Source organism: Bombina bombina, chromosome 5 (assembly GCF_027579735.1).
Source record: "Bombina bombina isolate aBomBom1 chromosome 5, aBomBom1.pri, whole genome shotgun sequence".
Taxonomy (NCBI): Eukaryota; Metazoa; Chordata; class Amphibia; order Anura; family Bombinatoridae; genus Bombina; species Bombina bombina.
The window spans coordinates 97222214-97247015 of record NC_069503.1 but is presented as its reverse complement, the minus strand read 5'-3'; the positions used below and the strand labels follow the sequence as shown (position 1 = coordinate 97247015).

Genomic DNA, 24802 nt, shown 5'->3' with positions numbered 1-24802 from the left:
AAGATTAACAACCCTTGAACACTTCTGTAGCACATCACAGCGACTCAAAAAATTAATCTCTGCAATATACTTAGCACTACAGAGGGCCAGACTCTCCACTAAATCATCTGTGATGGAGAGGTGGGAAGAGGAACTAAATACAACCCATAATCTAGAGGACTGGGAAACAATCTTATATATATCCAGCAAAGGGCTAATTAGCGCAGATTTCAGGGAAAACAGCATTAAAACATCCTTCCGATGGTATCTCACCCCTGTTATCACCTCACATTATACACAAAGAGGTAACAAATTGTGTTATAGAGGTTGTGCTGAAACAGGAACATACATCCACATGTGGTGGGATTGCCCACAGGTTAAACAGATTTGGTCCCAATTATCTAAATTACTTAGCGAGGTACTTTCTGTAAATATTTCCCTATCTGCACCACAAGCACTATTAAATGATAGGATCAGACAATTCAACACAGCTACTAACACGTTTATTCGCATTCTATGCACGGCTACCAGAATATGGTTAGCAAGACACTGGAAAACGGGGGCACCCTCATGGGGGGAAGTTAAGGATAAGATCCAGGTCACATATAAAATGTCAGAGACGATAGCCTTTATACAGAATAGCCAGGATCAATTTTTGAAGGTGTGGTATTACTGGATTTTGGCGGGCCACTAATAACTCAGGAAACGTGAAGAGACCGACACATTAACATAGAGAGAGGGTGGGGGAAGGGGTTCACAAAATGACATAGGTAATCCATTGATTTATAGATTTGGGTTGTGCCAAACACTGGGGGTGGTCCCCCTCATGGACTTGGTGGCGGAGGGATGGCACGGCGGACAGGTTCGATTAAGTTTTGAGGTAATGTTATTGTTTGTTGATGGGGTGTTCGTGGGAGGTGAATATAATATACACAAATTAGAAATCGGGGGAGGGGAGGGGAGGTGGAATTGTTCTTGTAAGCTTTTCTCTGATGTTCCCTTTGTCTCTATCCCCAATCCCCGAGTATACTGAATTGCAAGAGACTCTACAGGCCTTACAGTCTGAACTGAAGTATAATCATTTAATGGTTTTGTCAAATCAATAGACTTTCCGAAATCATCTCCACATTGGAATAAAGAATGTTGGATCTCTGACATTTGTTAGAGGTCAAGGGGGGAGATGTGTTATGTATGAAGGGATACTGTGGCCTGTAATTTCTATGTGTATGACAATAAAAATTATTTCAACTAAAAGAGACCATCTGCATGGGGGCGGAGCGTGGCCAAGCTGGAAATGGCCGCAAAAGACACTGGAAAACGGGGGCACCCTCATGGGGGGAAGTTAAGGATAAGATCCAGGTCACATATAAAATGTCAGAGACGATAGCCTTTATACAGAATAGCCAGGATCAATTTTTGAAGGTGTGGTATTACTGGATTTTGGCGGGCCACTAATAACTCAGGAAACGTGAAGAGACTGACACATTAACAGAGAGAGAGGGTGGGGGAAGGGGTTCACAAAATGACATAGGTAATCCATTGATTTATAGATTTTGGTTGTGCCAAACACTGGGGGTGGTCCCCCTCATGGACTTGGTGGCGGAGGGATGGCGCGGCGGACAGGTTCGATGAAGTTTTGAGGTAATGTTATTGTTTGTTGATGGGGTGTTCGTGGGAGGTGAATATAATATACACAAATTAGAAATCAGGGGAGGGGAGTTGGAATTGTTCTTGTAAGCTTTTCTCTGATGTTCCCTTTGTCTCTATCCCCAATCCCCGAGTATACTGAATTGCAAGAGACTCTACAGGCCTTACAGTCTGAACTGAAGTATAATCATTTAATGGTTTTGTCAAATCAATAGACTTTCCAAAATCATCTCCACATTGGAATAAAGAATGTTGGACCTCTGACATTTGTTAGAGGTCAAGGGGGGAGATGTGTTATGTATGAAGGGATACTGTGGCCATAATTTCTATGTGTATGACAATAAAAATTATTTAAACTAAAAGAGACCATCTGCATGGGGGCGGAGCGTGGCCAAGCTGGAAATGGCCGCAAAAGTCTGAAGCTCTGAGCAGGTCCGACGATTCTCAGCCAAAACCTTGATGTCGGATACTGAATTAAGGGGACATTTATCGCCCTAACATTCACACTTATCTACAAGACCAGCGGGGGCACGAAAAAACCGACATAAAATACCGGAAGGGACCGGAATGCAAAGTTAAACAGGGGCTGGAATGGCACTGCTGTGCAGGCCCAAGCCCTGACAGCCTGTAAAACGGAGGGGAGCAGGATCGCAACTATCACGGAGGTCAGTTATGCTGACCGGATTGCATATAAAGGAGATCAGGGGATCATCCTCAGGTAATAGGCAGGAACTATGAACTATAGCTACATAACTTACACAGAACATATTTGATAGACATGAAGCGCTGCAGCTTATAAGACAGCCCACGTGGCTCTCACCAGTCCCAATATACATAACTCTCCCAGTGCTGCTCTCTGCTAACTTGTAGTGGAACAAAACACAAACGACTGGGAGATTATATAAGATAATAAATAACTGCCATTACTCAAAACCTTACTCCTAGGGATGGCCTCAAAGAGACTTAACAAACAGATTAAACTACTGAAAAGCCAAACACAGTCTCCAGTATCAGTAAGTAACTATTTAAAACCTCAAGATAATTCACAAAGGGAGATGGACACTAATGCAATGGAGTCGCAGATCAATCCTTCAGCGGTGTCAATCTCTAAGGAATATGCGGATCAGTTAAAAATGGATATCTCTAACTTGCCTACCAAGGCAGACTTGGTAATAATACAGAGTGGATTATCTACCATGAAACAAGATATAAAGGAGATAGGGAATAGGATAGAGTATATAGAAGATGCTCAAGATACCACAGAAAAAATAGTGGACTCATTATCAACCCACACCATGGAGCAAGAAGCTTACATGGAAGCTATGGATGATAAGCTAGAAGACCTTGATAACAGGGGCCGCAGAAATAATCTGAGGGTAAGAAGAGTGCCAGAAACCATTTCTCCAGCAGAAATTCCTGAATATTTACAAGGGTTTTTCAAGCATCTGCAGAACAATCAGCAAGCGCCAGACATGGAACTGGACAGTGCGCACAGAGCCCTACGGCCCCCTCCACCACCAAATGCTCCTCCAAGAGATATCATTTTACATTTCTTAAGGTTCTCAGACAAGGAGAAGATTTGGCTACAGGCGAGACAGCTTAGACAGATTTCTTATCTAGACCACCATCTCCAAATATTCTTAGACCTCAGCCCAATAACGGTGCAGAAAACAAAGGAGGTTTGCTTCATAACCAAAGTTCTGCAGGGAAAGAATGTGAGATATAAATCTGGCTTTCCATTCTGTCTACACGTCCAACACGAAGGGAGATAGGTGACATATAGATCTCCTAAAGACCTGGAAGCCCTATCCCAACTATCTAGGGGGAGCATGGCTCACATTTGGTGGCAATGCCCTTCGATAGTTGAGATGTGGGAAAATGTGGCTAGGGAGACCACAGAGATGGTGGAGTTTACGATTCCCCCAGATCCTCGCATATGGTTATTTAATATCACCCCCAAAAAACTACAATTGCATGTGAAAAAATTAATATTTATTGCAAGTAATAGCATGAAGTCACTTATAGCTAGGAATTGGAAACAAAAAGATGTACCCAGCATAGCCAAATGGCTCCACACATTCCAACACATTTTACAGATGGAGGAATACGCACATATTAAATTTAGGAATGATGAATCATATAGCATAATGAAAATCATTTGGAATAAATATGTAGCTAACAAATTTCCCATGCAGAGGCCACAATAGGTCACCTGATGATGTTTATTCATGTGCTTGACTTTTGGTTCTAGTTACCTGACAAATGTAGCAAAAAAATGTTTTGGTTGATCATTGTTAAACGCATCACACTGTACAACTGTAAAACTGTTAGAGATGAGAAGACTGCTTATTGTATTTTGTTGACGATGGTCAAAGAAATTTGTACTTACAGAAGGATATTTGCATATTTTTCCATTTTATTGTATTGTACGAAACATATATGACAATAAAGCTGTTTTTTTCTATAAAAAAAAGAGACCATCTGCACTATTGGAGTGTTTTTCCCTCCCTCCAAATTTCTCTCCTACTACTACAGAGCCGAGGGTACATTGGATCCTATGTGAGCTACCTGGTGGGCTCTGATCAATCCAGCCTGTTGGATTAGCACTGCATTATACCTGCTTTTAGAGAGGGTGTCTTTGGGAATATTGAACCTATCTGTTGTAACATACTGCACTACTGGAGCGCCTTCTTCTTTTTGTTTTTATGTTTAGAATCACCATCTGTATTTAAAAAGAGCTGACCTTGGTGACCGTCTACCATTGACTATAGCCTGTGGAGGGCGCCTTTGTCCTTTGCTACCATCATTTGGATGGTTATCATTTGGTAACTTTATGTCATTAACCAAGCCTCCAGACTAAAAAGAAAAAGAAAAGGTCTGGGAGGCATTCCGCTCGAAAGGGCTGTGCAGGGATTTGAACCTGTGGCTCTGTGGTTACTATTCCTGTTTTGCTTGCTTGTTGAGCCACAGGGGCATATGTATCAAGCTCCGAATGGAGCTTGATGCCCCGTGTTTCTGGCGAGCCTGCAGCAGTTATTAAGCAGCGGTCACAAAGACCGCTGCTCCATAACCTGTCCGCCTGCTCTGAGCAGACGGACACACATCGCCGGAAATCGACCCGATCGAGTACGATCGCATTGATTGACACCCCACTGCTGGAGGAGGATTGTCCCCCAGTCAGCAGGGGGCGGCGTTGCACCAGCAGCTCTTGTGAGCTGCTGGTGCAATGCTGAATATGGCGAGCGTATTGCTCACCGTATTCAGCGAGGTCTGTCGGACCTTAATAACTAGAGGCCATAGTCAGTTCTAGCAATAGCATGCAACTTTTAAATCTCTTATATGAGGATTTGCCTTACTTGTAATTACACCTGTGCAACACACAGGTGTTCTCAATTTTGGATTTTCTCAGAACCAATCCTGTGCAGAACCTGTTTCCTGTACTTCTGTACTTATTTGGAGAAAGACTTCACCTTTGCACCTGTTTACAAGGTATTACCAGAAGAAAGAATTTACCTTTAAACCTGTTACCTGTTTACAAGTTGGTTCCCTGCCTTGTGCAAATCCTGCACTTCAGCTATTACCAGGAGAAAGACTTTACCTTTAAACCTGTTACCTGTTTACAAGTTTGTTTCCTGCCTTGTGCAATTCCTGCACTTCAGCTATTACCAGGAGAAAGACTTTACCTTTAAACCTGTTACCTTTTTACAAGTTTGTTCCCTGCCTTGTGCAAATCCTGCACTTCAGTTATTACCAGGAGAAAGACTTTCCTTTTTGAATCTGCATCTCTGCTTACTTTGTTTGTTTATTTCCACTCCTGCCGTATGTGGACTTAACATACCTGAGTAGCACATTTAAATATAACCTGCAAGTATTTGCTTAATCAAAGTATTTTGTTATTTTAATAAATCTGATATATATTTTCAATCTATATGGCTTCTACTAATCTTCCTTTAAAGCAACTCTTCCAGACAATGAAGCTCTCACAAGATATCCTGAGACAGAACATGACAGAATGTGAAGACCTAAAAAGAGAGCCCTCTGGGATTATTGCTGTATTGGAATCAGTGTTAACATTTATTAAGGACATACTGATTAACTTTATGGAGCTGGTGGAAACGTTATATATCCCAACAGAAACCTTGTCTGAAGTTACCTCCCAAACAAGGAAAGGTTTTAAAGAACCCTTAACAGAAGAGGAAAAGACTTGGCGAAGACAACTTAACCTCTGTTTCTATTGTGGGGGAACTGGTCACCGCATCACAGGGTGTCCAGTAAGACCCCCTAGAGCAGTGCTTTCCAAACTGTGTGTCATGACACATTAGTGTGTCGGCAGCAGTGTCTAGGTGTGTCCCTGCTTCAGCACAAATTTTTTTGAATTTAAAATTATTTTTACATTTTTTTTTTTGGTTTCCGACTTTCCGCCTGCCTTGACACGTGATTGATATCTAGTGGGTACTGAAACTATTCCAATTGGCAGCACATTGGCTCCTGACTGCACATGTAGTCTCCTCAATAGGCTCGTGACTGCATGTGTAGTAAGTGAGTGGGACAGCAGTGGGTTTTCAGCATGGGTAGTAGTCAGTCGGACTCGCACAGCTCTGAGGGCAGCAGTTTAAACACTGAGCTGAAGTCAGAAGTCAAAGTGTTCGTTTTTATTGCAGCTAGCTCCCAGTAGTGCATTGCTGCTCCTGCTCTTGATATATGGATAGGAAGTGGAAGCTTACAAATGCTTGATGATGAAATACGAGTGTCTTTATCTAATATTCCACCAAATATTCAGAAACCATGTTCATCCCATCAACCTCATGCATCCCATTAAAATAGTAAGTAGCTATTGGTGTTATTAAACTTTTTTTTAATTCTTGCACATACTTACTGTTACTTGTACATAAATTAATTATTATTTAATTTATGTATGTATCCGTATCTCTTAAAACAAGTTAGTTTAACCTCCTGTTTGCTAGTACAACTGAATTTCTGTGTTGCAAAATGATGTAGGTCTAAAAAGTGTGTCACCAACATGAAAAGTTTGGAAAGCTCTGCCCTAGAGGATCAAGTCGAGATACAGCCAAGTCTAAAATGGACTCTGATGCTAAGGGAACAAATGATACTTTCACTAGCAAACTGAAAGATACCCCTGGAGAGGACCCAGCTACAGAGAATACATCTATTCTACAAGCAACCATTTCTAACACACTTCAAGAAATGGTACCTGATTTCAAACAGATGGTTGTTGGCAGTACAACTTCAACTACATCCACTACCCATGCCACTGCCTCTGTTTCTGCATCTACCACATTGGGGAACTCTGCAAAAATACCTCCTGGAAATCCTGCACATTACCTTGTCTCTGCCCTGGCTGGAGCTCCATCTAACAAAAGTCACTCATCAGACATAAAAGTGACAAACGTTCCAGCTACTCATTGACTGAGAAAGAAATGGATGATATGGTTGATTTGGAAATATATGACACAGATAATGAATTCCTTGACTCTAAAGGAGAGGTTATATCCTACCCAAAGGTACTCTATCCATCAGCCAGTCCATTGCAAGCTGCTGGGCATAAACAGGAACCTCCAAATCAAACCGACCTTTGTTTTTCAACTCTTATTATGCCTACAGTGGAATCTTCTATGGGTCCCCAATCTCAGGCAGCTGTTCCAAGGGAAGAATCAATTCCATCTGATTGTATTAGGGCTTCAAATGGAAAACTTTTACGTAAATCCCACCTTCAGATGTTTGAACAGGCTTTGAGCGCCCGGAGTGCGCTCTTTGGAGGGGGCATCTGTCATGAACCAAGCCTCCAGACTAAAAAGAAAAGGTCTGGGAGGCATTCCGCTCGAAAGGGCTGTGCAGGGATTTGAACCTGTGGCGCTGTGGTTACTATTCCTGTTTTGCTTGCTTGTTGAGCCACAGTCAGTTCTAGCAATAGCATGCAACTTTTAAATCTGTTATATGAGGATTTGCCTTACTTGTAATTACACCTGTGCAACACACAGGTGTTCTCAATTTTGGATTTTCTCAGAAACAATCCTGTGCAAATCCTCTCTATTTAAGGCTGGCTGTTAGACTGCATGTTGTCTTCACATTGGATCTGTTTTGTCACAAGTCAGAACCTGTTTTCTGTACTTCTGTACTTATTTGGAGAAAGACTTCACCTTTGCACCTGTTTACAAGGTATTACCAGGAGAAAGACTTTACCTTTAAACCTGTTACCTGTTTACAAGTTTGTTTCCTGCCTTGTGCAAATCCTGCATTTCAGTTATTACCAGGAGAAAGACTTTACCTTTAAACCTGTTACCTGTTTACAAGTTGTTTACTGCCTTGTGCAAATCCTGCATTTCAGTTATTACCAGGAGACTTTCCTTTTTGAATCAGCATCTCTGCTTACTTTGTTTGTTTATTTCCACTCCTGACGTATGTGTACTTAACATACCTGAGTAGCACATTTAAATATACCCTGCAAGTATTTGCTTAATCAAAGTATTTTGTTATTTTAATAAATCTGATATATATTTTCAATCTATATGGCTTCTACTAATCTTCCTTTAAAGCAACTCTTCCAGACAATGAAGCTCTCACAAGATATCCTGAGACAGAACATGACACTTTATTTTATAATACATGTCTTATTTCTATTACCTGCACCTGTTTGTCATCAGAACGTTTATCCCACTGATCTGTGACTGATTCTTGTTGTTAGTAAAGACCTTAGTGAGTGTATTCTGCACCTTCAGCTTGTTGCTGTTTGTCACATGATCACAGACCTAAAGGGACAGTGTCCTGTAAATTTGGTTTTCGTTGAAAGAGACGTTAAACACTAAGGGCTAGATTACAAGTGGAGCGCTAATTTAACATGCTGCTGTAAGCAGGCAAAGTCACCTTTATACTGGCGCACGTTAAATAACCAGCCATTACAAGTGGCTGGTTAATGCTACTATAAATTTGCAGTAGCAATAAGCGCTCTGAAAATTAACCAGGGGTCAGACCTCTGGTTAATTTTAAAAATGTCCGCTAATTGCCCGCAAAATATAATGTAGTGTGTAATGAATATATCATAATGGTTTCTTCCAGTTGTTGCTGTTTATATTTGTTGCAGTTCATATATTCTAACACTAGGGACAAGCATGAGATATAACAGTGAAATGGGTGTGTTATCTTCAGTTAATAAAAAGTTCTTGAAGTTAAACAATGGTGCATTCATGAGTTCTGTGCATTCTATAACAGGAGATCTTTATGGCATCAGAAGTAAACAGATTTATTTAAAGGGACAGTCTAGTCAAAAATAAACTTTCATGACTCAGATAGGGCATGCAATTTTAAACAACTTTCCAATTGACTTTTATGATTAAATTTGCTTTGTTCCCTTGCTGGCATTTTTTAAAAGCTAAACCTAGGTAGGCTGAAACTGATTTCTAAACCGTTGAAAACAACCTCTTAGCTCAGTGTATTTTGAAAGTTTTCACAGTTAGGCAGTACTAATTAATGTGTGTCATATAGATAACATTGTGCTCACTTCCGTGGAGTTATTTAGAAGTCTGCACTAATTGGCTAAACTGCATGTCTGTCAAAAGCACTGAGAGAAGGGGCAGTCTGCAGAGGCTTAGATGCAAGGTAATCACAGAGGTAAAAAGTATATTAATATAACAGTGCTGGTTATGCAAAACTGGGGAATGGATAATAAAGGGATTATCTATCTTTTTAAATAATAAGAATTTTGGTGTAGACTGTCCCTTTAAGTTTGTCATGGCTGCAAGCAGACAGCAAGTGCCTCCTATGGACTTTGATAAAGGTAATGTATCTGAGCACTGGACAAGATGGAGAGAGCTCATGGAATTATTATTTGCTGGCCCTGATGCTGACAAGTGGACACAGGAGCAGAAGGCTGCACAGTTTTTCATTTGCATTGGAGAGAAAGGCAGAGATATCTGCAGATCATGGAGTGCTAGTGGAGCTGTATCTGCTGAAGGTAAAAAGGATCCCAATGTGTTATTTGAGAAGTTTGAGGCATAATGTAATCCTAAGAAAGACATAACTGTACAGAGAAAAGTGTTTTAGGAAAGACATCAGGGTAAAACAGAATCTATAGATCAGTGGTCACACAGCTAAGCTAAAGACGGTGCCTTACATGACTGTGATAAGATAAAAGATAGAATTGTGATGGTATCAAATTCTAGGGAAGTTCAGAAAAAAATACTGCTAGAAGAGGGGTGTGGGTAAAATCCGGATCCTGCCGGATCCATGTCTAATTTAGACTGATATACACAAATGTAAGTGTTTCTTTTTAAAGACACGATGAGTCCACAGATCATCATCCTTACTTGTGGGATATCGTCTCCTGGTCAGCAGGAGGAAGCAAAGAGCACCACAGCAGAGCTGTTAAATAGCTCCTCCCTTCCCTCCCACTCCAGTCATTCTCTTTGCCAGTATTAGTGCTAGGAAGAGGTAAAGTGAGGTGTTAGGTTAGATTCTTTAATCAAGAGTTTGTTATTTTTAAAGTGGTGCCAGAGAGTGCTACTTTGTTCTGGGGTGTAGCCGTAGTCCATATCAGTCTCTACAGTAGAGCTTTTTGTGGCTTTAGAGCTATGGGAACTTGTGGGACATAATTCTCACTGCGCCTCCTATTTTCAGCTGCCCTATATCCTTCAGTCTGAGTTTCTCTCTGACTCAGCATGACTTTATCTTTCAGGCCAATGTGAGGGAGAGGACCTCTCAAGCTTTGGAACTGCCTTCCTGCGAGGCAGTGTTTGAGGTAAGTGCTACCTTTTCTGGGATTTAAGGAGTCTCAGTGTTGTTATCTTAGCACTATGGCACATAAGGGGTTAATGGAGCCTTTTATGTGGGGACTGTGTTAGACTTTCTGAATATAAAGTCTTATTTGGGCAGTGATTTGGTGCAGGCACTGGGGCTGGAGTTAGTTTGCTCATTTTATTTTCAATGGAGGGCTCCGGTGGTTTCACTTTGATTTTTTTCTATAGAGGGAAACATAGTGTTGCAGCACGCCCACGAAGGGCGGGTGTGACGAATCACGCCTTCTCAGTGTCACAATAGAGGGGTGTGGGCATGAAGGGGTTAATGGCACACAGCTCTGGTTCCCTTATCCTTGCAACTCTGCAAAAGGACCTTAAAAGGGACACCTCATTAGCCCCCTATTCTTGTCCACGCTGCTCTAACAATTTCTCTGCTGCCACCGCAAAAACTTTTAAAATTAAAGGGGAGTTCTGGGGAACCCCTCAGAAACTCACACTATTTAACAATTAGGTAACGTGCCTTTAACCTTGTCTCAACAGGAGTGTGAATTCAGATATTAGAGCCCTTACTTATTATCAAATTCCTTTAGGTATGTGGAGAGCTGCCATCTGATGTTAGTCTCTTGGTCCCAAGGCAGTTCTGACTAAAAAAGTCCTGCTGTTGCATACTTAAAACAGAATTCCTTTGTCTTGTCAAAGACAACGCCCGGGTTATAATTTACAACGAGTCTGGACAATAAAAACAAGTCTTAGCCCCCACTTGTCTCCAAGGGGAGGAGCGTTCTGCATTCCTTTACAGTTACATTTAACAGCACTAGGCTGAGGAGGGGGGAAGGAAGGGGGGGAAGGAAGGAGGAAGGGGGGAAAGAAAGTCTCAGCTTACAGCCTTCTGAGCAGATTTCACACAGACAAAGGCAATTCACATTAACCTTTTTCCAGGCTGAGAACCCAATACCACCTCTGCTGAGTAGCCAATCCAGGTATCAACTACTCCACATGCTTGTATCATGACACCTCCCCTTTTAAAATGGTGGAAATAGGGGGTCAGCCCACGCTGATCCCCTATGTCAACCTACATCCTAATCTTTCCTCATTCATAAGACCAGATCTGCCCTTTCTGCACACTCTCAGCATTCATTCGCCCCCTGTAACAATTGGCATCAGCTGACACAATTCCTCTCGTGGAGGACATTTCCTTGCAGGATATCACACACTCGCTCTCACTCATAAAGGGATCTAGCAGCCCCTCCGGGTAACTCACTGGGGGACTAAGAGTAATTCTTGCTATGCTTAGGCCAGATACTCCACTGTTCACACCTACCCCAGTATGCTCTGTAGGAGTAGTAGGTTCATTAGTCACTGCAGCTACATCTCCCTCCCCCTCTTCTTCACATCTGCCATTCCTGTAGGGGAGGTCCACAGCCACACCCAAGGTCCCATCTTGTTTTACCCTCTGTAACAGGGCAGGATGTACTCTGACCCCTACACCAGCCATGCCATTCACTCCTCCTTGCATATGCAATGCTGGTTCTAGCACAGCCCAGCCCTGCTGCTCTCTCACATTCCCACACACTGCATCAGGCATCCCATTGTCACAATCAATTTCAGTATACCCCTTTTCACTGGCACAATACAGTACTGGTACAGGTTCAGGTAAATCATCATTAACCCTAGGCTCTCCCTCTCAGCGCCCAAGTTCAATAGCAGCAACATTGTTACAAACATTTTCAATACATCCCTCCCTAGGCTCTCCCTCCCAGCGCCCAGGTTCAATAAAAGTAACATGGTCACAAACATTTTCATTACATCCCTCTTCATCAGAACAAGACATTACTGGTGTACACACAGGCAGAGCTGCATTAACCCTCAGCCCCCCTCCCAGCAATCATGTTCAAGGGAATCATCCCTTATCCTTTGGTGGGATACCTCCAGCTCTGGTGCAGCTAGCGATGTGTCCATCCCCAGCCTCCCCGCTGGCTCCCCCAAAGTTTCACACAGTACCTCAGTTGGTGCAGGGCCCTCTACTGGCCCTTCCAGGTTGCAGGTGTTGTCTTCTGGGGCGTACTGACAAAGCATCCGGCCCACATCATCCCCCAGCAAAACAACAGGGATAGTCGCAGAAATCCCCACCTCCTGCAAACCTTTTCCCACATCCCAATCCAGGGGTACACATGCCGCAGGGCAGTCCCCACAAATTTCTTCATTATCCACAGTCTCTCCTGGGATAACATCCTCTGCCACTTCAGGGCGCACCAAGCGATATCCAGCCCCAGTGTCCTGAAGTCTCATGGTCACACAGTCTCCCTCTGTGACACTCTGCAGATTACCTGCTGACCCACCCACAAACAAAGCTGCTACAGGTTTCCCTGCTGAATTCCCACTCCAGATTGCATGTTGAGGTTTCTGCTTGGTGGGGCAGGCAAATCCCCCTTGCCCAATGCAACTTCTGCCCCCTTGATGGGAGATGTTCCAGGGGAAGGTACTTCTGTAGAATCAGTTGTCAGTTGCTGGCACATTCCGTCCCTCCAGGGAGGTGATACAGCTTGCACAGTGGAACACTTGGCTACTGGGGCTTTGTTGTTAGTGCTGTCTGTAGCCCCTGCTGCTGAATCAGGTTCCATTCCCAGGAGCAGTCTTCTGGCCAATGGGCTCACTGTCTGGCAAATATATGGCAAAAATTCTGGGTACAGGAGAGGTGCCTCGGTTATGGTAAAGTAAAAAACCTCTAGCACATGTCTCAGCTGGGTATCCCTTATAGCTTTTTCGTGCTCTCTTTTTCTCTCAGCAGCTTCTCTCTCTCTTTTTCTCTCAGCTGCCTCTCTCTCTCTTTTTCTCTCAGCTGCCTCTCTCTCTCTTTTTCTCTCAGCTGCCTCTCTCTCTCTTTTTCTCTCAGCTGCCTCTCTCTCTCTTTTTCTCTCAGCTGCCTCTCTCTCTCTTTTTCTCTCAGCTGCCTCTCTCTCTCTTTTTCTCTCAGCTGCCTCTCTCTCTCTCTTTTTCTCTCAGCTGCCTCTCTCTCTCTCTCTTTTTCTCTCAGCTGCCTCTCTCTCTCTCTCTCTTTTTCTCTCAGCTGCCTCTCTCTCTCTCTCTCTTTTTCTCTCAGCTGCCTCTCTCTCTCTCTTTTTCTCTCAGCTGCCTCTCTCTCTCTTTTTCTCTCTTGATACTGGAGGATCAGTTCCATTCTTAGTTTGGGTTCAACATCCCCCAAGTAGTCTGTCTGTAGCTCAGACTCCATGACACTTACAGGGTTAACAGCACCAGGTAACAATCCTTGGGCTACAGGAGGATCAACAGTGTTGGGTACCAGGTCTTGAGTTACAGCTTCCACAGTAACCCTTTCTGTGAATGTTTCAAACTCTGTTGTGAGGCCCTCTGCCTCCAGCAATCCCAGTATCACCTGTTCTTTCCCTTTGCCAAGAATAGTAATTCCTCTTTTCTTGCAAAGAAACTCCAGAGACCATTCAGGCATTCTCCTATATTCTTCCATACTGAGCACAGCACAAACAACATGAGGGAGGGAAAAAGAACTGCTTCTTTGCACTGCAACTCTGTACTGTCTCTATAATTAGGCACTGAGTTCTGTTATTGGGAAATTACACAGAAACATGCAATTTCTTTTAGTACTATACAAATAGCACTAAAAAACTCTAAATATCCCCACCGCTGCCAGCCAGTTTGTGATGAATCACGCCTTCTCAGTGTCACAATAGAGGGGTGTGGGCATGAAGGGGTTAATGGCACACAGCTCTGGTTCCCTTATCCTTGCAACTCTGCAAAAGGACCTTAGAAGGGACACCTCATTAGCCCCCAATTCTTGTCAATGCTGCTCTAACAATTTCTCTGCTGCCACCACCAAAACTTTTAAAATTAAAGGGGAGTTCTGGGGAACCCCTTGGAAACACACTATTTAACAATTAGGTAACGTGCCTTTTAACCTTGTCTCAACAGGAGTGTGAATTCAGATATTAGAGCCCAAAGACAGAATTAGATTTTCTATGTGTTTAATAACAAAAATATCAACACAGGTTGCACAGTGCAATATTACACAGACATTCAAAATAAACATACAAATGCAAAGCTACAGTTCTTTAAAAACAAATTTGGACCTGAAAAGAATTACACAATACCTTACTTATTATCAAATTCCTTTAGGTATGTGGAGAGCTGCCATCTGATGTTAGTCTCTTGGTCCCAAGGCAGTTCTGACTAAAAAAGTCCTGCTGTTGCATACTTAAAACAGAATTCCTTTGTCTTGTCAAAGACAACGCCGGGGTTATAATTTACAACGAGTCTGGCCAATAAAAACAAGTCTTAGCCCCCACTTGTCTCCAAGGGGAGGAGCGTTCTGCATTCCTTTACAGTTACATTTAACAGCGCTTGGCTGAGGAGGGGGGAAGGAAGGGGGGGAAGGAAGGAGGAAGGGGGGAAAGAAAGTCTCAGCTTACAGCCTTCTGAGCAGATTTCACACAGACAAAGGCAATTCACATTAACCTTTTTCCAGGCTGAGAACACAATACCACCTCTGCTGAGTAGCCAATCCAGGTATCAACTACTCCACATGATTGTATCATGACAGCGGGACTTCCTGTTTTTTTGGTGCCTCTGCTTGTAGCGTTATTCCCAAGCAGTTTCAGGCTTCAGTTGGGCTCTACTGGTTTTCTGGGCTAGAGCAGCATGTAATGACCTTTTCATGCGCTTTTAGCACAGATGCGTCCTTAATCCGGTCCTTTTGACAGACTGCAGTAGCGGATCGTTTGCTTCTGGGATCCGTTAGCATTGGTTCAGGTAGGAGCACCTCAGCAGGTTGCTGTGGTGCAGAGGTTTATTTATTGCTTATTTTTTCTGAGTGTTATTTTACTATAGTAAAATTGGCAGTTTTTGTCTGAGAAAGAAAAAACGTTTGAATTTAAAGAGACAGTAATGTTTTTTTGATAATTTTATTGCTTTTTCCAGTATTTTTTCTGCTTAATATCAATATTTTTGTGAAAAGATGGATCAAGATGAGGTGCAAGGAGTTACATGTGCTTTATGTCTTGATGCAAATGTGGAACCACCAATCTTTTTTTGTCCTACATGTATTGAAAGGACTGTAAGTTCTAGGGATAACATTTTTACTGAGCCAATCTCCTCTCAGGCGGATGTTGTCGAAGAGTCTTCTGATGAGGGTCAATTTGTGCCGCAACTGTCTCCCCAAGCGTCCCAAAAATCAACGCCCCCACCATCAGTGCCCTGCACTTCTGCTTTAGCTCCTGCTGGAGTTACTTTAAAGGACATAGCGGCGGTTATGGCCTCCATAATTTCTGATGCGTTGTCTGCTTTTCCAATGCTTCAAGGTAAGCGCAAGAGGAAAGACAAGCATGTTATCAGTGAGGTTTCTGATGCCATGGTGGCAGTCTCAGAGGTACCCTCCCAAGGAACTGAAATGGAGGGTATAGAGGTCTTATCAGATGGCGAGTTTTCAGATTCGGAACCTTTGACTGATTCAGAGGTTGTCTCTTTCCGATTTAAGCTAGAACACCTCCATCTGTTACTTAGGGAGGTGTTGGTTACCTTAGACGACTGCGATTCCACAGTAGTAGCCACTCCTGTGAAGGCGAGTAAATTGGACAGATATTTCGAAGTTCCAACTTTCTCAGATGTTTTTCCAGTTCCTAAGCGAGCTTCGGAGACTGTTTCTAAGGAATGGGAGAAACCAGGTATTCCCTTCTCTCCATCTCCTATTTTCAGGAAGATGTTTCCTATAGCCGATGCTATCAAAGAAACTTGGCAAACGGTTCCTAAGGTGGAGGGGGCTATCTCCACCTTAGCCAAGCGAACTACTATTCCTATTGAGGATAGCTGTGCTTTTAAGGATTCCATGGACAAGAAGTGGGAGGGTCTACTTAAAAAGATTTATGTTCACCAGGGTCTGCTGTTGCAGCCGGCTGCGCGCATTGCTACTGTCACTAGTGCAGCAGCTTATTGGTTTGATGCTCTGTCTGAGTCTCTTAAGTCTGAGACTTCTTTGGAGGATAGAAAAAATAAGTCCAAAAAGTCGCCAATGTAGATAAATAAAAGTCCAAATTTTATTCAGGATTCATATCCAAATTCGTTAACTGCTGTTATGTGTGGAGGAGGGCTGAGTAAGTAGCGTTGCTTGGAATTGGTGCTGTTCGGGAGCTGACGTAGGACCACGCAAACAGGAAGTGCCATTGCGCATAGTTGTGCAGCCTCACGGAGGTGAAGGCACAGAACGCCGAACAGGTATACCGGTCATATTTGGGCTATAAGCACATAAGCCTTTGAAGCAGGACCGGCTGGATGTTGCTGTTCTCCCGTCGAGCGGGTGAGTTCGTCTACTTGTGAACAACAAGTTTTACTACCTTCAGCATTTACATTTTGCACCTTTAACGCTACAATACCCTCCACACACAGAGACATTTCTATTTCCAGGGCTTGTTATATTATGCACAACCATACATATTTTCTGTACCCGACACCATCATAATTCTACCGGAGTACACTGTACGCTAGTACTACTTTTTATGGAAACTTCTTTGGAGGATATCCAGGACATGATTAAAGCTCTTAAGTTAGCCAATGCTTTTATTATGGATGCTTCTCTGCAAATTACTAAATTAGCAGCTAAGAGTTCAGGGTTTTCTGTCCTAGCCCACAGAGCCTTGTGGTTAAAGCCTTGGTCTGCGGACGTTTCATCTAAGTCTAAACTTCTAGCTAATCCTTACAAGGGAAAGACCTTGTTTGGACCTGGTCTGAAGGAAATTATCTCTGACCTTATGGGAGGTAAGGGTCATCTCCTTCCTCAGGATAAGAGAAATAAGCAAAAAGGACGACAAAGTAATTTTCGTTCCTTTTGCAATTTCAAGGGCAATTCCTTCTCTTCCTTCTCCAAACAGGAAGGAAACTATTCGCAATCTAAGTCTACTTGGAGACCCAACCAGCCTTGGAACAAGGGTAAACAGTCCAAGAAGCCTGCTGCTGACTCCAAAACAGCATGAAGGGCATGCCTCTGATCTGGGACTGGATCTGGTGGGGGGCAGACTTTCTTTCTTGGTTCAGGCTTGGGTGCGAGATGTTCAGGATCCTTGGGCTATAGAAATAGTGTCCCAGGGATACAAACTGGAGTTCAAAAATTTTCCTCTTTGAGGAGATTTCTTCTTTCAAGATTATCTGCAAACCAGACAAAAAGAGAGGCATTCTTACATTGTGTAAGAGACCTCTCCTCCCTGGGAGTAATTATTCCCGTTCCTGTACAGGAACACGGGCAAGGTTTTTATTCAAATCTGTTTGTAGTTCCCAAGAAGGAGGGAACTTTCAGACCTATTTTAGACCTCAAGAATCTGAACAAGTTTCTCAGAGTTCCATCTTTCAAGATGGAAACTATTCATACCATTCTTCCATTGATCCAGGAGTGTCAATTTATGACAACAGTGGACTTAAAGGATGCATATCTACATCTTCCTATCCACAGAGATCATTACAAGTTCCTAAGATTTGCCTTTCTGGACAGACACTTTCAGTTTGTGGCTCTTCCTTTCGGGCTGGCCACGGCACCCAGAATTTTCACAAAGGTTCTGGGGTCTCTGCTGGCGGTTTTAAGACCGCGGGGCATTGTGGTGGTGCCTTATCTGGATGATATTCTAATCCAGGCGCCATCTTTGTCAACAAGCAAGATCTCATACCGACATTGTACTATCCTTCCTGAGAACTCACGGGTGGAAGGTAAATCTGAAAAAGAGTTCCTTAATCCCGAAAGCAAGGGTGACTTTCTTGGGAACTGTAATCAATTCTATATCCATGAGGATTTTTCTGACAGAGGTCAGGAAGTCAAAGATTCTAGATACCTGTCGAGCCCTTCAGTCCAATCCTCGGCCGTCAGTGGCCCAGTGCATGAAAGTAATCGGACTGATGGTGGCAGCAATGGACATCATCCCGTTTGCTCAGTTTCACCTCAGACCTCTGAAGTTAAACATGCTCAGGCTGTGGAATGAAGATTATGCAGACTTGTCTCCATGAATAACCCTGGAGCAGGAGACAAGGGACTCAGTTCAATGGTGGTTGTCTCTGGATCATCTATCCCAGGGAACATGTTTTCACAGACCATCCTGGGGGATTGTGACAACAGATGCCAGCCTTCTAGGGTGGGGAGCTGTCTGGGGTCCTCTAAGGGCTCAGGGAGTGTGGACTCCAGCAGAGTCTGTTCTTCCTATAAACATCCTGGAACTGAAAGCAATTTTCAATGCTCTTCTAGCCTGGCCTCAGTTGACTTTGGCCCAGTTCATCAGATTCCAGATGGACAATATAACGACAGTGGCTTACATCAATCATCAGGGAGGAACTAGAAGTTCCTTAGCGATGACAGAGGTAGCCAAGATAATCCGGTGGGCGGAAGCCCATTCTTGCCATCTGTCAGCAATCCACATCCCAGGGGTGGACAACTGGGAGGCAGACTTTCTGAGCAGGCAGACCTTTCATCCGGGAGAGTGGGAACTCCATCCGGAAGTATTCTCCAACCTGATTCTCATCTCCTTGCCCAGTGTGCTTAGAGGAATGTGGCTGCACCTCACTGACGAGGCCCATAGGAGACCGAAACGATCGTCTGGGGTTGTCATGTTCCTTGTTCAGAGGAGAATTGCCTGGTATTTCGGTGCTGGACTGACCTTACTTGGCGGGATCAGACTGATATATTTCAGGAAAGTTTTCTTCTGTGAAAAGCACACTGGTCTAAAAGAGGCTGCTTCCGGGGGGTAAATCGCCATAGAACAAGCCACTGAACTGTTGTTCGTTCCTGGTAGAGCGCTTCTCTCTTTGTATGCAAATTATTATGACCCTGGGGAAGTCTCCCTATCGGTGATGGGGGAAACCAGACGTGGACTCCTTGCCCAATGTGCTTAGAGGAATGTGGCTGCACCTCACTGACGAGGCCCATAGGAGGCCGAAACGATCGTCTGGGGTTGTCATGTTCCTTGTTCAGAGGAGAATTGCCTGGTATTTCGGTGCTGGACTGACCTTACTTGGCGGGATCAGACTGATATATTTCAGGAAAGTTTTCTTCTGTGAAAAGCACACTGGTCTAAAAGAGGCTGCTTCCGGGTGGTAAATCGCCATAGAACAAGCCACTGAGCTGTTGTTCGTTCCTGGTAGAGCGCTTCTCTCTTTGTATGCAAATTATTATGACCCTGGGGAAGTCTCCCTATGGGTGATGGGGGAAACCAGACGTGCACTCCTTGCCCAGTGTGCTTAGAGGAATGTGGCTGCACCTCACTGACGAGGCCCATAGGAGGCCGAAACGATCGTCTGGGGTTGTCATGTTCCTTGTTCAGAGGAGAATTGCCTGGTATTTCGGTGCTGGACTGACCTTACTTGGCGGGATCAGACTGATATATTTCAGGAAAGTTTTCTTCTGTGAAAAGCACACTGGTCTAAAAGAGGCTGCTTCCGGGTGGTAAATCGCCATAGAACAAGCCACTGAGCTGTTGTTCGTTCCTGGTAGAGAGCTTCTCTCTTTGTATGCAAATTATTATGACCCTGGGGAAGTCTCCCTATGGGTGATGGGGGAAACCAGACGTGGACTCCTTGCCCAGTGTGCTTAGAGGAATGTGGCTGCACCTCACTGACGAGGCCCATAGGAGGCCGAAACGATCGTCTGGGGTTGACATGTTCCTTGTTCAGAGGAGAATTGCCTGGTATTTCGGTGCTGGACTGACCTTACTTGGCGGGATCAGACTGATATATTTCAGGAAAGTTTTCTTCTGTGAAAAGCACACTGGTCTAAAAGAGGCTGCTTCCGGGTGGTAAATCGCCATAGAACAAGCCACTGAGCTGTTGTTCGTTCCTGGTAGAGCGCTTCTCTCTTTATATGCTGATTCTCATATGGGGTCAGCCGGAGTTAGATCTCATGGCGTCTCATCAGAATGCCAAGCTCCCGAGATACGGGTCAAGGTCCAGGGATCCTCAGGCAGAGCTGATAGATGTTCTAGCAGTTCCTTGGTCCTTCAGCCTAGCATATCTTTTTCCTCCGTTTGCTCTTCTTCCTCGAGTCATTGCTCGAATCAAACAGGAGAAGGCATCAGTGATCCTCATTGCTCCGGCGTAGCCTCGCAGGATTTGGTATGTCGATCTGGTGGACATGTCATCCCTGCCACCTTGGAGACTGTCATTAAGTAAGGATCTTCTCATTCAGGGACCCTTCCTTCATCCAAATCTAATTTCTCTGAAACTGACTGCTTGGAGACGGAACGCTTAGTTCTATCCAAGCATGGTTTTTCTGATTCGGTCATAGAGACCTTGATTCAGGCGCGTAAGCCTGTAACTAGAAAAATTTACTACAAGATATGGCGTAAATATCTTTATTGGTGTGAATCCAAGGGCTACTCATGGAGTAGAGTTAGGATTCCCAGAATTTTGTCTTTTCTCCAAGATTTATTGGAGAAGGGTTTATCGGGAAGTTCCCTGAGGGGTCAGATCTCTGCCTTATCTATTTTGTTACACAAATGTCTGGCTGATGTCCCAGATGTTCAATCTTATTATCAGGCCTTGGTTAGGATTAGGCCTGTGTTCAAACCAATTACTCCTCCATGGAGTCTGAATTTAGTTCTTTAAGGGGCTCCGTTTGAGCCTATGCATTCCTTAGATATTAAGTTGTTATCTTGGAAAGTTTTATTTCTTGTTGTTATTTCTTCAGCTCGAAGAGTGTCTGAGCTTTCGGCGTTGCAATACAATTCGCCTTACCTTATTTTCCTTTTGGATGAAGTAGTTTTACGTAATAAACTGGTTTTTTTTCCTAAGGTTGTTTCAGACAGGAACATTAATCAGAAGATTGTTGTTCCTTCCTTGTGTCCTAATCCTTCTTCTCAGAAGGAAAGACTTCTACATAATTTGAACATAGTCCGTGCTTTGAAGTTTTACTTACAAGCAACTAAAGACTTTCGTCAGTCTTCTCTGTTTGTAATTATTTCTGGAAAACGTAAGGGTCAGAAAGCTACGGCTACCTCTCTTTCTTTTTGGGTGAGGAGTATCATCCGATTTGCATATGAGACTGCTGGACAGCAGCCTCCTGAAAGAATTACGGCTCATTCCACTAGGGCGGTTGCTTCCTCATGGGCATTCAAAAATGAAGCTTCTGTGGAACAGATTTGCAAGGCTGCAACTTGGTCTTCTCTTCACACTTTTTCTAAATTTTACAAATTTGATACTTTTGCCTTGGCTGAGGCTGTTTTTGGGAGAAAGGTTCTTCAAGCAGTGATGACTTCCGTTTAGGTTTCCTGCCTTGTCCCTCCCTTATCATCCATGTACTCTAGCTTTGGTATTGTTATCCCACAAGTAAGGATGATGATCCGTGGACTCATCGTGTCTTTAAAAAGAAAAGAAAATGTATGCTTACCTGATAAATTTGTTTCTTTTTAGACACAATGAGTCCACGGCCCGCCCTGTTCTTTTAAGACAGGTGGTTATTTTTTTTGTAAACTTCAGACACCTCTGCACCTTGGCTTTTCCTTTCTCATCCTAACTTCGGTCAAATGACTGGAGTGGGAGGTAAGGGAGGAACTATTTAACAGCTCTGCTGTGGTGCTCTTTGCCTCCTCCTGCTGACCAGGAGGTGATATCCCACAAATAAGGATGATGCTCTGTGGACTCATCGTGTCTAAAAAGAAACAAATTTATCAGGTAAGCATAAATTTTCTTTTTTCACACAACCACATCCAGACACTTCTGGATCCACCAATTTTTTGACACAAAAACTTCTGGGTCCTTTCAGAAATAACAGTTTTTTTTAAAGAAAAACAGCACACATCTGAATCCACCATTTTTTTTTTACACATTAACATCTGGGTCCTTTCAGAACCAAGACTTTTTTTCAGAAAACCAGCCAGATTCATGTCTAATTTAGACAGATATACACAAATTTAAATGTTTTCCACACAAACACATCCAGACACTTCTGGATCCACTAATTTTTTACACAAAAATATCTGGGTCCTTTCAGAACCAACACTTTTTTTTACAGAAAAACAGGCGGATCCATGTCTAGTTTAGACAGGGATACACAAATGTAACTGTTTTACACACAAACACATCCAGACACTTCTGGATCCACCAATTCTTTACACAAAATCATCTGGGTCCTCAGAACTAACTTTTTTTTACAGAAAAACAGCTGGATCCTGCTGGATCCATGTCTAATTTAGACAGATACACACAAATGTAACGGTTTTACACACAAACACATCCAGACACATCTGGTTCCACCAATTTTTTTTTACACAAAAACATCTGAGTCCTTTCAGAAACAACACTTTTTTACAGAAAAACAGCCGGATCCTGCCGGATCCATGTCTAATTTAGACAGATACACACAAATTTAAATGTTTTCCACATAAACTCATCCAGACACTTCTGGATCGTACAATATTTTGCACAAAAACTTCTGGATCATTTCAGAAGCAATACTTTTTATAAAATAAACAGTCAGATCCTGACAGATCCATGTCTAATTTAGAGGATCCATGTTTAATTTAGACAGATACGCAGAAATGTAACTGTTATCCCATACATTACAATATTTTATACAAAAACATCTGGGTACTTTCAGAACTAACTCTTTTTTTTTAAACGAAAACAGCTGGATCCTACCAGATCCATGTCTAATTTAGACAGATATACACACATATAAGTGTTTTCCACACAAACGCATTCAGACACTTCTGAATCCAACCATATTTTACACAAAAACATCTAGGTTCTTTCAGAACCAACACATTTTGTTTGTGTATAAATATATCACTGGATTCAGCAGAGAGTTGGTTATGGTAGGATCCTGATATTTTTGTGTACAATAGCTTTGGATCCAGGAATGTCTGGATGCGTTTGTGTTGAAAATACTTGGATTTGTATGTACCTGTATAAATTAAATTGTATGTGTGTGTGCTATGTAGTGTGTGTATCTGTCTGTATAAGTGTATGATATGTAGTGTGTCTGCATGTGTAAGTGTATGCTATGTAGTGTGTGTATGTGCATGTGTAAATGTATGGTATGTAGTGTGTGTGTGTATTTGCATGTATAAGTGTATGCTATGTAGTGTGTGTGTGTGTGTATCTGTATGTATAGGTGTTTGATATGTAGTATGTGTCTGCATGTGTAAGTGTATGCTATGTAGTGTGTGTGTATGTGCATGTGTATGCTATGTAGTGTGTGTGTATGTGCATGTGTATGCTATGTAGTGTGTGTGTATGTGCAAGCGTATGCTATGTAGTGTGTGGGTGTATGTGCATGTGTAAATGTATGCTATGTAGTGTGTGTGTATGTGCATGTGTAAATGTATGCTATGTAGTGTGTGTGTGTGTGTATCTGTATGTATAGGTGTTTTCTATGTAGTATGTGTCTGCATGTGTAAGTGTATGCTATGTAGTGTGTGTGTATGTGCATGTGTAAGTGTATGCTATGTAGTGTGTGTGTATGTGCATGTGTATGCTATGTAGTGTGTGTGTATGTGCATGTGTAAGTGTATGCTATGTAGTGTGTGTGTATATACAAGTGTAAATGTATGCTATGTAGTGTTTGTGTGTGTGTATCTGTATGTATAGGTGTTTGCTATGTAGTATGTGTCTGCATGTGTAAGTGTATGGTATGTAGTGTGTGTATAGGTGCCTGTATAAGTGTATGATATGTAGTGTGTGTCTGCATGTGTAAGTGTATGCGATGTAGTGTGTGTGTGTGTGTGTGTGTGTGTGTAATGTGCATGTATAAATGTATGGTATGTAGTGTGTGTGTATGTGCATGTTTAAGTGTATGCTATGTAGTGTGTGTGCATGTGTAAGTGTATGGTATGTAGTGTGTGTGTGTAGGTTCATGTGTAAGTGTAGGCTATGTAGTGTGTGTGTATGTGCATGTGTAAGTGTATGCTATGTAGTGTGTTACTGTGCATTTTTGCTAACTTTAAAGGCAAGAATCTAGAATATTAATGAGGAAAGCAGAGAGCGACACCATTGTTCATCATACAGCCAGAAACGGACTCTGTCACAGACAGGCTTTTCAATCCACAGCCATCCGAATTACTGAAGAACACCCAGACTCTACAAACTACCTAGATACAAAAGTGTTATCAAATAGGTAACAGAAACATCCTATATAATTGATTCTGGTCTCCAATTTCAGGACAACACCTAAAGAAACAGGCAGTGGCGTAGCGTGGGTTGCCAGCGCCCAGGGCAAGGCAAGTATTGCGCCCCCTACACCTATACCCACATAGTCATGCACATATGCATACACCTATACCCACACAGTCATGCACATATGCATACACCTATACCCACACAGTCATACACATAAGCATACACCTATACCCACACAGTCATGCACATATGCATACACCTATAGCCACACAGTCATGCACATATGCATACACCTATAGCCACACAGTCATGCACAT

General features: G+C 42.9%; 1 protein-coding gene across 1 annotated transcript in view; it reads left to right on the top strand.

Moving 5' to 3' along the window:
- Positions 1–24802, top strand: part of LOC128661353 (uncharacterized) — a 146767-nt gene that overhangs the window by 46689 nt on the left and 75276 nt on the right. Inside the window, exons 4-5 of the mRNA XM_053715617.1 lie at positions 2572–3341; positions 10316–10378. Coding sequence (XP_053571592.1) covers positions 2572–3341; positions 10316–10378 — 833 coding nt within the window. The remainder of the gene's footprint in view (positions 1–2571; positions 3342–10315; positions 10379–24802) is intronic.